General features: G+C 42.2%; 1 protein-coding gene across 1 annotated transcript; it reads left to right on the top strand.

Annotated features, from left to right (window-relative positions):
* The first annotated feature begins 2,137 nt into the window (after positions 1–2,137).
* Positions 2,138–12,022, top strand: LOC133281845 (alcohol dehydrogenase 1). Its single transcript, XM_061477694.1, has 9 exons — positions 2,138–2,621; positions 3,731–3,832; positions 5,065–5,203; positions 7,258–7,345; positions 7,454–7,673; positions 8,362–8,622; positions 9,112–9,247; positions 10,285–10,423; positions 11,811–12,022. Exons 1-9 carry the CDS (start codon positions 2,604–2,606, stop codon positions 11,842–11,844), a joined length of 1,137 nt encoding a protein of 378 aa, XP_061333678.1. The 5' UTR covers positions 2,138–2,603; the 3' UTR covers positions 11,845–12,022.
* Positions 12,023–13,007: the final 985 nt, after the last annotated feature.

Raw genomic sequence — 13,007 nt, 5'->3', positions numbered from 1 at the left:
CTGTTTTAGGATAGAAAGTCTCTGCAGAGGGGTCTGGACAGGCTGGATCAATGGGCTGTGGCAAATTGTATGAGGTTCAACAAGGCAAAGTACCAAGTCATGCACTTTGGTCATGACAACCCCATGCAATGCTAGAGGCTTGGGAAAGAGTGGCTGGAAAGCTGCTCGGTGGAAAAGGACTTGGGGGTGTTGGTCAACAGCCAGATGAACATGAGCCAGCTTGTGCCCGGGTGGCCAAGGCCAATGGTATTCTGGCTTGTACCTGCCTGAGGTTACATACGTCTGCAGTATTTCTCCCTATTTCCTATTCCAGTACCCCTCTTGCATTAATTAGTCATACAGGCGAACCTGAGAGAGCACTGTATTTAGTAAGTGCTAGTCAGGTTATATAGAATCATAAAATATGATTCTATATGCAGTATTTAATCGCTTTTTTGCTTCTTTCTGAAGGAACAGTCTTATTTTCAGAATGCTGGGCTATGTTTGTTTTGCCTGTCAAGGTTTGGGCAGTGGGGGAGCTACAGGGGCGGTTTGTGTGAGAAGTTGCCAGGAGCTTTCTCATGTCCAGTAGAGCCAATGCCAGCCGGATCCAAGAAGGACCCACCGCTGGCCCAGGCTGAGCCCATCAGCGAGAGTGGTAACACCTCTGGGATAACGTATTTCAGAAGGGGAAAAAGTTACTGCACAAGAACAGATACAGCCAGAGAAAGGATTGAGAATATATGAGTGAAACAGCTCTGCAGATAGCAAGGTCAGTGCAGAAGAAGGGGAAAGTGCACCAGGTGCTGGAGCAGAGGTTCCCCTGCAGCCCATGGAGGTCCATGGTGGAGCGGATACCCACCTGTAGCCCAGGGAGGACCCTATGCCAGAGCAGGGGGATGCCTAAAGGAGGCAGTGACCCTGCTGGGAAGCCTATGCTGGAGCAGGCTTCTGGCAGGACCTGTGGCCTTGTGGAGAGAGGAGCCCATGCTGGAGCTGATTTGCTGCAGGACTTGTGACCCTGTGGGCAGACCCACACTGGAGCAGTCTGTTCCTGAAGGATTGCACCCCATGGAACAGACCCACGCTGGAGTAGTCTGTTCCTGAAGGATTGCACCCTGTGGAAGGGACCCACGCTGGAGCAGTCTGTTCCTGAAGGATTGCGCCCCATGGAAGGGACCCACACTGGAGCAGTTCATGAAGAACTGCAGCCCATGGGAAGGCAGGCCTGTCTCCCATGGGAGGGACCCCACGGTGGAGCACAGCAAGAGTGGGAGGAGTGTTCCCACTGAGGAGGAAGGAGCAACAGAGACAACATGGTGAACTGACCACAGCCCCCATTCCCTATCCCCCAGTCTTGGTAAGGGAAAGGAAGTAGAGAACTGGGGAGTGAAATGAAGCCTGGGAAGAAGGTATGGGTAGGCGGAAGGTGATTTTAAGATTTGGTTTTATTTCTCTGTTATCCTGCTCTGATTTGATTGGTAGTAAATTAAACTGACTTCCTTAGTTGAGTCTGCTTTGCCTTTAATGGTAGCTGCTGAGTGATCTCCCTGTCCTTACCTCAATCCGTGAGCCTTTTGTCGTACGTTCTCTCCCCTGTTCAGCTGCAGAGGGGAGTGATAGAGCAGCTTTGGGGGGCAGCTGCCATCCAGCCAGGGTCAACCCACGATGTGGCATAATTTGAAAGTAAATGAGGCTTGAAATGCGCCACAGAGGCACGCAGTGCTCATGTCCACCCAACCCCTCGCACCAAGACATTGTGCCAGGTGAGGGCAGGTACATTGGTGCAGGTGCAGTGATGGGCCTGTGCTGGTGGATGTCCATGGAGCCCATTGGTCAGGCAATCACTCACAAATGGAGCAGGGTGTTGCACATCTTAAGAAACGTGCATCCTCTCATGCATCCCCTTCTCCGTGACTAATTTTTGTCATCGATATGATCAGCACATTGGCCTTGGTCACTGTTCGCTGAAACATTCCAACAGATTAATGAGTACCTGGACTCTGAAACTACAGGACTGGGAACAGGCACAGCCACAGCCAGTGTATGTTTCTTAAGCAGCTTGCACAACAGCATGTTTGAATGTGTTAACTGGGCTCTTACGAGTGTCACCGAAGTAATACAAAGTAAACCTTCATGTTCTCACTGCATCCCTGCTGCTATGAATTCAAGAGCCACTCTTCCCTTTTCTCTTTGCAGCTGCAGTGTCAATGGGAGCAGCAGGTTTGGAGGGCAGCCTACCAGAGAGGTGGAAATAGGGGACACCTTCCAGCCAAGGCTTTTGCTTTCTTCCCGTGATGTTGAGGACAACCCTAGGGAAGGTATGAAAAGGTGGAGAAGACTGTGACAAAGGAGTAAGGGAGACAAAAGCACTATGAAGAGTGAGGTTTCAGCATGTGGGTGGTTTATTTTCATTCTGGCACTTTGACTGACTAAGGGGTGGGACTCTGAGCTGGGAGGCTTGGCTAAAAGGTCAGAGCAGTGCACCTGCAGGAGCACTTCACAAGAGCAGCTTCCAGTGCACAGACAGGATTTGGGGTATCAGCAACCTGACTGCTTAGCAGCTGACTGAATTCTTGGCGCAAAGAATCGGTGGTGGCAGGATTTGAGACACACTGGTCAACATGAGCACGGCAGGCAAAGTAAGCACAAATTTATATTGGAAGTTTCTTTCCTGCAGCTGAGTAGTGCATGTTTAAATGCAGTTTCTTTGCTGGGACACCCTCAGTTCTGGTGGTCTAGCACAGATGAGAGTTTAAGAGGAAGCGGGTGCAGGAGAGCAGCCCTTACTTGCGGGCAACTGTACTCTCCTACAAAATGGTTTTAAATGAGAAAGAATGTAAAACGTAAAATCAAGAACATTATTTATTTATTTATTTAAGCACTGGGGCAACATGAGGTAACAGCACCAGGATAGGAATAACCTTCCCCAGCATTAGCAAACTATTTTTAATCCCTGATTGGACAGTTTGAAACGTGATGCAGTGTAGTAAGTGTTCAGATCAATGTATTTTATCAGCTCCAGCAGTTTCTATTCTGAGATCCCGCAGTGGTTTAAGCTATTTTTAGCTTCTTTATAACTCATATCAGTTTGTTTTCTAAAAAAAACCCATAGTTAATATTGTGTTACATTTTGGGTTGTAATTGTGATGATGTTAGAACAGTCATTAAATTTCAATATGTGCATAACAACTCTGGAGCTTAATCTAATGTTGACCAAAAGTAAGTATTATATGCATCAGTATAAGCATATGTATCAGTACTGAGCTGGAACTGAAATGAGTATTTGCATCTTTGCTAGAAAGTGAGAAGAGAGATGTAGGTGAATTCCACTGCTGAAGACAGTATATGTTGCTTCTTCCACTACCTGAGAGATACTGACTCAGAGACATGCAAGCAAGGTCGATGGACAGGAACCCAGAACCTAGAAAACGACTCAAGGCCTATGCCTTGCTGTAATATGCCTTAAGAAAGTACGGGGATCGATCTTGCTGTTACTGCCAGCTGTCTTCACTATTTTAAAGCCACACAAAACAAGAGGGGACAAAAAATAAATGCTCTCTTTGAGATACCACAAATGCAAAATAAACTGTAGATCACTTGTAGGCAAATTCACCAAGTCTGGGGTTTTTCCCTGTAGTTTTCTTGCTCCTCCCCTGAAATATGAGCTGGCGTTTCACATGCAGAAATATAAGATTCTGTCTGTGGTGACTTGCAAGTGCCGTTCCCTTTTTCTTTGCTCTGTTTGCAGGTTATTAAATGCAAAGCAGCAGTAATGTGGGAAGCCAATAAACCATTTTCTATTGAGGAAGTGGAAGTTGCCCCACCAAAAGCACACGAAGTTCGCATAAAGGTACTAAAAAATAAAAATTAAAACAACTATTATTCTATCTTGCTGTTTATCAGGATTATTTCTATAGATTTTGAGGATCCAGTCAGAAAACATTTAATAGCTGAGTAGTTAGTATTCAGTAGTTACTGTTCAGTTACTGTTCAGTAGTTGCTATTCCTATGGAACATGCTTCGAATCCTGACTTTGATCATGAGGGTCTTTTTAAAAAGAAAAAAAGACTTTTTAGGGCTAGGTTTTTTGTTTCCTAAGACATTTGTGCTTCTTATAGGCTGAAGAAATCACAGCAAAAGGCAAAGATCTGATTCTTCCATAGTATGGAGCAAGAAATTCTCTTTTACTTTGAGTCTATGCTAGGAAATAGCTCAGTAGGGTGGGAGCTTCCTTTTTTAACTGAGTGCTGAGCATCTCTCACAATTCAGGACCTTTCTCAGTGGAATTCAGCAGCTGTTTTTTAATTTTGAGCAGTTTCAAGTGTTATACCAGTGAGAAGAACCCTCTCATGGGGTTGACAACTCCATTTGTCAGAACAAAAGCTGTAAAGACATACCTGAATGTTTCAGAAGAAACAATGCTACTGTGCTACCTGCAAGAAAAGGCAAATGTGGCATAAAATATCATGTGTCGCATCAATTTTTGTATGGATGACATATACATATATTTAAAATACATAAATAACATATAATAATTAAAATGTAATGATATATAATGCTATACCATTGTATAATACATATTTTATGTAACATATCTATTATATATTATAATATCATTTAAAATAAGGAATAGAAAATGTATATCATATTTCTAGGTTTATAAATACTATTTGATGGTTAATTTATATTGACTTGACATGGTAATATTTCTACAATATTGTAAACTTTTTCTATTTATGTATTTAGCTACAAATATTGAAATATTTTATTGCATGCTGTTCTTCATATATGATTGCATTGCTAGAACATGGGTCCTGCCAGATAATCAATGACACTTCCTACGGAGCTCAGTAGTGCAGAGCAAACATTCCCAAAGGAGCCTTGCTTTGTAGATTAAAGACTAATGCAACCCATGAAAATCATGAATCACACAAACAGAAGTGTTTTCCCTGTAGTTATTTTGTGTATATATGATTTTGGAGGGAAGCAAATTACTTCTCCAAATGTATGATACCATTTCACTTCCATATATGACATGGCATAGTTAAATGCTGACATATTCTTGTCTTTCTTCTAAATCAGATCGTGGCCACAGGGATCTGTCGCTCTGATGACCATGTGATAACTGGTGCACTGGTTATGCCTTTTCCAATAATTCTTGGGCATGAAGCAGCTGGTATTGTGGAGAGTGTTGGGCAGGGAGTAACTTCAATCAAACCAGGTGTGAAACAGCACTGAACACAAACCCTCTGCTGAGTTTCCTATTTCCTGACACTTCTGTCTAAGTCAAAGATGATTACATGCATAAGTGCTTGTATTGCAGACGAAAATGTTCCAACTCTGATTTTTTTCAAGGATACCTTAAAGGATGCTACGTGGTGTCTACATCTTTTTGTGTTACCAATCTTGTTTTATTTTCAGATTTTCTATTCAATTTCTTTGATTTTGGGAAAAACATCTGCAGCTTGCTTTCTACCTACATAGCACTTTTCTTGTCATGGGATTAAGAACAGATTCTTTGCTCTTTGACACAGAAAATCAGGTATTACAGGTTCTCTAACCCCAGTTTATACAGCTCATCTCAAGAGTAAGGTAAAGCAAAGCACTAGTCAACATGTCAAAACACTTTCTTTCAATTCTCCTAACCCTTAAATAATCCACTGACTTCAGCAGACCAGAGCTCAGGTCTTTGTGTTCCATTACTTCATTTCAAAGATATCAGGGTATGACTGGGGTGCTCACCCTGCTGCAGGCTTTGCTTTTGCCTTGCATAGTACCAGTGCAGGTGAGACAACACTGCTCACTGAGAGATGGGTTGCTTTGAACAGGACACTTCTCTGGACTGGCTGCTCCTCTCACTACACTCCCTTTGAACCACAGTGGGTAGAAAGGGAAGTTAGTGAAAGATGCTGATGTTCCTTCCACTGCTGCAAGATGAGACAGCATTTCTGTACATATGTATGGGACCAAACAGACTCTAATAAGGGCTAAATTATTAACAGAAATTATGCAGTGAACAAAATCTGCCCAGTAGTGCTTGATTTTATCCAGGCAGTTTGTTACAATATCTAAGTAGTTAATTTTTAACACCTCCATATTCCCAGTGTCTTTTTACTGACAACAAATATGTAGTCTGTCCAAAGCAGGTTGGTATGTGAGATAAGAAAAAGTTTTACTTGAGATTTCTGCTTTAGCTCCAAAAAAATATGTATATTCAGTGATAGCTCTAGCTGCTTTTTCTCTTACATCTGGCTTCATAAATCACTCAGTTGTCTAATTCTAGCTGCCACGTGTTTCCAGGTGAAACAGCAGGCCTGAACACACACAAAATCATGTTTCTTGGATGTTGCTTAGTTTACACCTTCAAGTTCTAAAAATGACCGCCAAGACGCGTAAAGTTTCTTTAACAGAATGCTTACTAAGCCTGTGTCACAGTTCTAAGTTAACTGAGGGCCGGGGCAGAGGGGGAGCATTTCATGTTCTGTCGGTATTTTCCATGTTTTAGTGGTAATCAAAGATTTCCCTTGCCTTTCAATGTATCAAGGATTAGCCACATTTTAGAGCTGCCAAATCACAAACTGATCTCTGTTAGGGGTTACCTGTTTAGAGATTATGAGGGATTTACCACACATCATTGCTGTGGAAAATGCATAGCAGTAAAAATCGCACTGGGAAGCTATGTGCTACTTTGTCCATCATATAAGAGTGCTAGGGAATGAGAGATGTCTTAGCCTGTGTGTGTCACTGCTTCTCTGACAAACATTTTACCTGCTTTACTCCAATGCAACAGTAAAATAGAAAAGAGACTCAAGAGGGTTGGTAAATTAATGCTCAATTTCCCATTGTCTGTATGCACAATTTACAGCTGTGTTATCTTGGCCCTCCAATCTACTGTCTCAGTGGGTGCCAATTTTTATCTCAGTTTCTTTACCTGTGTATTACTATTTCCCTTTCAAGTAGAAGATTCAATAAACTGCTGAATGAGTACTTCAGGAATGTCAGTAGCTAACAGAGTTTTATGACATAGCTCAGATTCAGTTCTGTGACAGACACCGAGAATTTTGTGTACTGAAATCAGCTGTCATAACTTTGCCCTAGTTAGGTGCTTTATAACAGAGAGAGAGAGTGTATCCTCCAAGGGCAGCAGAAGGAAGTAAAACCAGCACTGCACTCCTAGCACATATTTGCTTATGGATTAAATATACTTGCTTCATGTTTTTATGTGCATGCTTTTGTTTGCCTTTTTAAATCCTGTCATTACTATATTATTTCTAGGAGATAAGGTTATTCCACTCTTTGTGCCGTCCTGTGGGGAGTGCAGTAGTTGCTTAAGTGCCAAGAGTAATCTGTGCATCAAAAATGAGTGAGTTTTCCTGGGTCACCTACAACCCTTATTTGACTTTGATTTATACAAAGCTGATCACACTCAACAGATTTAACTTGTCATTATTTCTGTTCATCTTTCAAACAGCATTTCTTCGGCTGCTGGATTAATGCTTGATGGCACAACTAGATTCACCTGTAAAGGAAAAGCAATTCACCATTTTATGGGTACCAGCACCTTCACTGAATACACAGTAGTGCATGAAGCTTCTGTAGCCAAAATCGATTCTGCTGCTCCTCTGGAAAAGGTTTTTCTAATTGGCTGTGGATTTTCAACTGGTTATGGGGCTGCTGTGCAGACTGCCAAGGTAACTATCATGGTGGGTGTTTCTGGTAAATCATAGCGGCCTATTCAGGATTGTATGGCCTGCATGTGGGGTATCAGCAGAGCAGCCAGGAGGTATAGACTCTGTTTCAGAGTTCAGGGTGAAAGGAAGATACTTGGGTTTTGCCTAGTTCAGTTTCTGTGTCTCTAAGGTACTGAGAAGCCTTCAAATCAAAATCCAGTAAAAATGCATATTACCATCTCTTAATTTTTCTCTCATGGCTTTATCAGTCCTAGAAAAAACATTACAAAGGAGCTGATTTGTTTTATTGTAACTTAAATCTAGGAAGCCTATGTCTGTAACACTCAGAATTCGTAGCAATACACAAATGTGACTTACAGCTGTCATTGTCTCCAGCGGCACTACAGATCTTAACACCATTGGAATATAAAGCATTGTAAAAAAAACATGTCTCTGAACCTGAAGCTGAGAAGAGTGATGAAAATCTGGTCTCAGAAATGTATTTTAGGGTAATTTATCTTAGTCACATGTAGGATTATAACAGTATAGCTGGCTGCTGCACTAGTAGGTATGCATGTGCAAATTCCTTCTCAGCAGGTAATCTCTAAATTACAAGAACTAGCTTAACTGAAAGCATGTTGGTAGTAAGAAAATGCATTGTACTTTACATAGACTGTTAGAGTATGGCATGTTTGCATGGGTATTACAGGTGGAACCAGGCTCCAGCTGTGCCATCTTTGGCCTTGGAGGAGTTGGCCTCTCTGTTATCATGGGCTGCAAGGTGGCTGGAGCTTCCCGCATCATTGCTGTTGATATCAATAGTGACAAGTTTGCCAAGGCCAAAGAACTGGGAGCCACAGACTGCATCAACCCTAGAGATTTCAAGAAGCCTATTCACGAGGTGTTGATCGAAATGACTGGCCATGGTGTGGACTACGCCTTTGAGGTTGTCGGCCGTATTGACACCATGGTATGCAACCAAAAGATGTCATCAAATGAGGCATTAGTGCGTTAGGTCTCTCTTTGCTAACCCACTAAGCACCAAGGTTGAGGAGCTGACAGTCACTAGCAAAGTGTCAGGCTACCTTCAAACCTATTAGTTCCAGCTATCTGCCACTGAGATGCAGGGGCATGCTCAAAAACTTAGGGCAGAGAGCTTGAGCATAGTCCCCTGGCCTAACCAGGGTGGCTAAATTTCACATAGCCCACTGTCTGCTTTCCAGCAGTGGCTTATCGCTAATGTCTAAGACAAAATGGGGAGGGAGAACAAAGTTGGGACCTATCTAACCCCTGACAGCAAACACAATGGTGTGAGCAGATTCAACGGAAACTGTTTGGTGTGGTTTCAGTTACAAAAAATAAATTGCAAGCAGAGCCCTGTGAGGAGGAGGAATGCAAACTTTTGGGCCTCAGCAGCAAATCTTCTGTGACTCTGGGTGTCCCTCTGTTCCCAATGCAGACTGCAGCCTTGGCCTGTTGCCATTACAACTGTGGAGTCAGTGTGATTGTTGGAGTGCCTCCTGCAGCACAGAAGATCACTTTTGACCCCATGCTCCTCTTCACTGGTCGCACCTGGAAAGGCTCTGTCTTTGGAGGTGAGGGCTTGGAAAGAAGTGATTTAATTGGCTTGGGAAACTTGTGAGTTACCTTGAATGAAATAGCATATGTATAAATTCATTGCTTAGGTTGTCCTGCTGGAAGTAATATTGATAGCTGTTTTGCTGACAAAGAAGCACAAAGGGAATTAGTTATGGAAAGTGTTAGTTAATGGTGAGAGAAAAAGAGAGAAAACTAGAGACAGAGGCAGGGGAGAAGAAGCAGAGAAGAGACAAGAGGAAGAGAAAAAGACAAAGTAGGGAAAAAAAATAGTGGGGAAGAGGAGAAAGGAAATAAAGGGGGGAATGAGAAAAAAAAGGGAGGGAGAAAGGTAGAAGGAGAGAGGAAAATGAGAGGGAGGGGAGGGAGGAGAAGAGATAGAAAAGAAAAAACACATAAGGAGAAAGAAAGGAGGAAAGATAAGAGAAATGGACAAAGAAAGATAAAGCTTGGCAAGCCCAAGCTCACTCAACACAAAGCTGAAGGCCACCAAAAACTTGGCTCCAGCAGCAGGTTTTCTCATTCCCAGCCACTTCCTCTTATGTATTCAATAGACACCTGAATAGAATAGCAGAGACAGATTAGGTTCCTCTGGAAGGGCATCTGATTGTTTGAGACAGTTTTATCTAGTACTGCTTGAAAGAAAAAAGAGGCATATCTACCCCCTGCCCCCCTCAGTTTTGATCAGTCAATCCAGTTTCCAGTTACCAACATGGGTGTCCCCACTCTGGCTTTTGTATGATACGTGGCTTAGTGAGCAACAGACATCAACAGACAAGTTGAAAGAGTATTTAATGTGGGGAAGAGTTTGGATTCTGGAAAGATTAACATTTTTACAGGTCTTCCACCAGTAAAGCTGCACTTCAACCCATGTTTTCTGCTGGCACTCTGTGTTACAGAGGTAAAGACATGCTGCAGCATTTCATCATGCTGTTCTCTTATTGAAAGTTTACCTAAAACTTTAAGCTGCCAATGGGTTTATGTATTTCCCAAGCATTTAATGTTTCATTATCCATTATCTGTGGGTTTTTTTCAGGCTGGAAGAGTAAAGATTCAGTCCCTAAACTGGTTGCTGACTACATGAAGAAAAAATTTGTTCTGGATCCATTAATAACTCATAGACTTCATTTCACTAAAATCAATGAAGGATTTGATCTGCTAAGGACAGGGAAGAGGTAAACCATATTTAATTGTAAAGGTTCTGTATAAATAACCTAAAGGAGGTGTATGGTAATGCAGAGTATGACTTCATGGTGAGGAAGGGGAATGGCAACACACTACATCCCTTAATCTTGCCCAGTATGGTTCCATGGGTTGCAGTTGTAGTGATACAGCCAGCAAAGCTTTAGCTTTTGAAATACATTGAGCCCTGTCTTTCCTTGTAGAGGAATTTTCATATTCTGGTTTGAGCAAAGACACTGGGTCGCAGAGGAGGAAAAGACCCCAACAGTGAGGAAGTCTGTGCCCACTACCCATAGGAAAAGAGCACACAAACAAGGGAGCTTGGGAATGCCAAGCTGTGGAGTGCCAGGGTCAACTACATCACATCTGAAGAAACATCTTAGACTGAGGAGCAGGAGCACAGAAATAGACAATATTTACTAGAAGAGCAACTCACTATTCCTCTGAATTTTGGAGCTTTTCATGAAAGAAAGTACTTGGTGTATACAAACATTGCAAACTCAGAATTTAGCTCTCATGCCTTCCTCAAATCTTGTGAGAGTTCAGCTCAGACTGTTTTCATGGGGTGTTGAAATTGGAAATATTGTTTGTCAGAGACATTTGACAAGATTTGCATGGGAATAATTGGAAATTCTTGGCAGAAGTGGGAAATACATGTGTGTACCTCAGTACATGTGGGGACTATACCCTGTATAACTTACGCAGTCTGGAGAATTACATTCACATTTTCTTTTCATTGTCATTTGCTGGCAGTTATTTTAGGTGTTACTTGCTCTAAATGTATAAAGCATGTAACAAAAGAATTTAGCCCCTGCGGTTTGTTCTAAGGTTCTAACTACACAGCACGCATGTCATTTTTTGACTGTCCTTATTTTAGATGAGCTGTAAATGTCAGTTTTAGGTCTAGTGTAGCAAATGGGAAAGCAATGAGGACAGAGACGCTATCAGCTTTGCTAAAAGACTGGCAGTTCGCCTGAAGACAGAGGCCTGTTGCAGCTGACCATCATCACTAGAGGAAACACTTCAGTGTCTGAACACAGAACAAGCTGTACCACTCAGCGGTTACCCTTAGAGCCATTCCTAACTGCAAAGACGTGTCTCAGCCCCACTCCGGGGACTTCCCAGGCTCTGTCTAGTGATGAGTTGCCAGGAGCCCCGAGTTCATGAGTGAAGGCTGTGCAGTCTTGCATGACTGTTGTTCTCTGCAGTACAGTTTGCCCATCTGCTTTGCAGTGTTGCTGCAGTGCGGGCTGGGGTGTGCAAGGAGGGAATACCCTGGCTGACAGCATTAGCTTGGATTAGCAGAGAAAACAGCAGTGTTTTTCTGATGTTAGCCCAGGGGCTTATCTACAGCCACTAACTTGTCACTTTATATTGCAGTATTCGCACTGTCCTGGTGTTTCAGGATTCCTAATTGTTAACAGCAGATGGCTTAGCACCAATACAAACTTCATTATCCTCCAATACAACTGGTATGACGCACAAACCAAGATGTTTCTGAAAGGTCCATCACTTTCCCTTGGAACAAAAGGATCAACTCAAACCCCAGACTTCAAGCACAGTGTTTATAAATGAAATAATCTTTTTCCTTCTGCCTCTTTCTACTGATTCTTGCTTTAAATCCTCTTTACACAGAAGAAATTGTGCTGCACTTTTCCTCTAATAGCGTATTATGAATGACAGGACTTGCTGCTGTCACAGGTGTTAGAGAAGGTTTGGATTTTTAAATGGCCTTTAATATGCAATCTTTTAATAAAGGCAAAATGAAGGGCTTTTATAACACTGCGGCTCAGCACGGTAAAACTCTAGGTCAGAACTGTGTGTCCAGCCTGAATTATTTTAGCATTCCATTACTTGACAGGCAAGGAAATTACTACAGAGATTAAAATTTATGGTGACCTTGCATTTGAATTAAAAATTTCAGTTAAGGATGTTTCAGTAAATCAAAGACTTACACCCTGAAGAATGTCTTCCCACATTGTGAGTGCTGTTCTTTTGTTTGGTTGGTTTAACCTTTGTATCTCTTTCTTAGTTGTTTTACCAGTATAGTTTTAAATCTTCAGCCAATTTATACAAGTGCCTCTGGTGCTTGGGAAACAATGTGAAGAAATATGAATGTGCATCAAGTATTGTTATTTGTTTCCATTAAATAAAGAGGCAGTGTATTAACCATTAAATCTAAATACAGAGTAAACGGGAAGAAACATGTGACTGGTAACAGTTTGCAAGTAATTGAACACAAAGCATCTTACTGCTTTCTGCGTTTGCAATGAGGAAACAGGAGCAGAGGCTATTTCTATCTTGGTATATGTAATCAACATTAACTTATCTCTTGAAGTTCTACTCAGAGCTTGCAGGCACTCGTGGGCATGGTAACTGGGCAGCAAAGCCTGTGAAGCAAGGGGACTCTGTGCTAATGATGACTGATGTGTTTGTGTCAGCAGAAGGAGTCCTTGAGCAGCCCAGCTGGGTTAATGATTTGAGGATGAGTTCACCCAGAGATTAGACTTTAACAGAAGATCCTTAAACACGTGTGTATAAAACTCCGTTCACACAGCAATTAAGACCCAAACTTCA

This window comes from Pezoporus flaviventris, unplaced genomic scaffold (genome assembly GCF_033815535.1).
Source record: "Pezoporus flaviventris isolate CSIRO_AGI_PZ_B2104156 unplaced genomic scaffold, CSIRO_AGI_Pfla_v1 ptg000002l, whole genome shotgun sequence".
Taxonomy (NCBI): domain Eukaryota; kingdom Metazoa; phylum Chordata; class Aves; order Psittaciformes; family Psittacidae; genus Pezoporus; species Pezoporus flaviventris.
The sequence above is the reverse complement of the archived record's forward strand: the minus strand, read 5'-3'. Positions and strand labels throughout refer to the sequence as shown.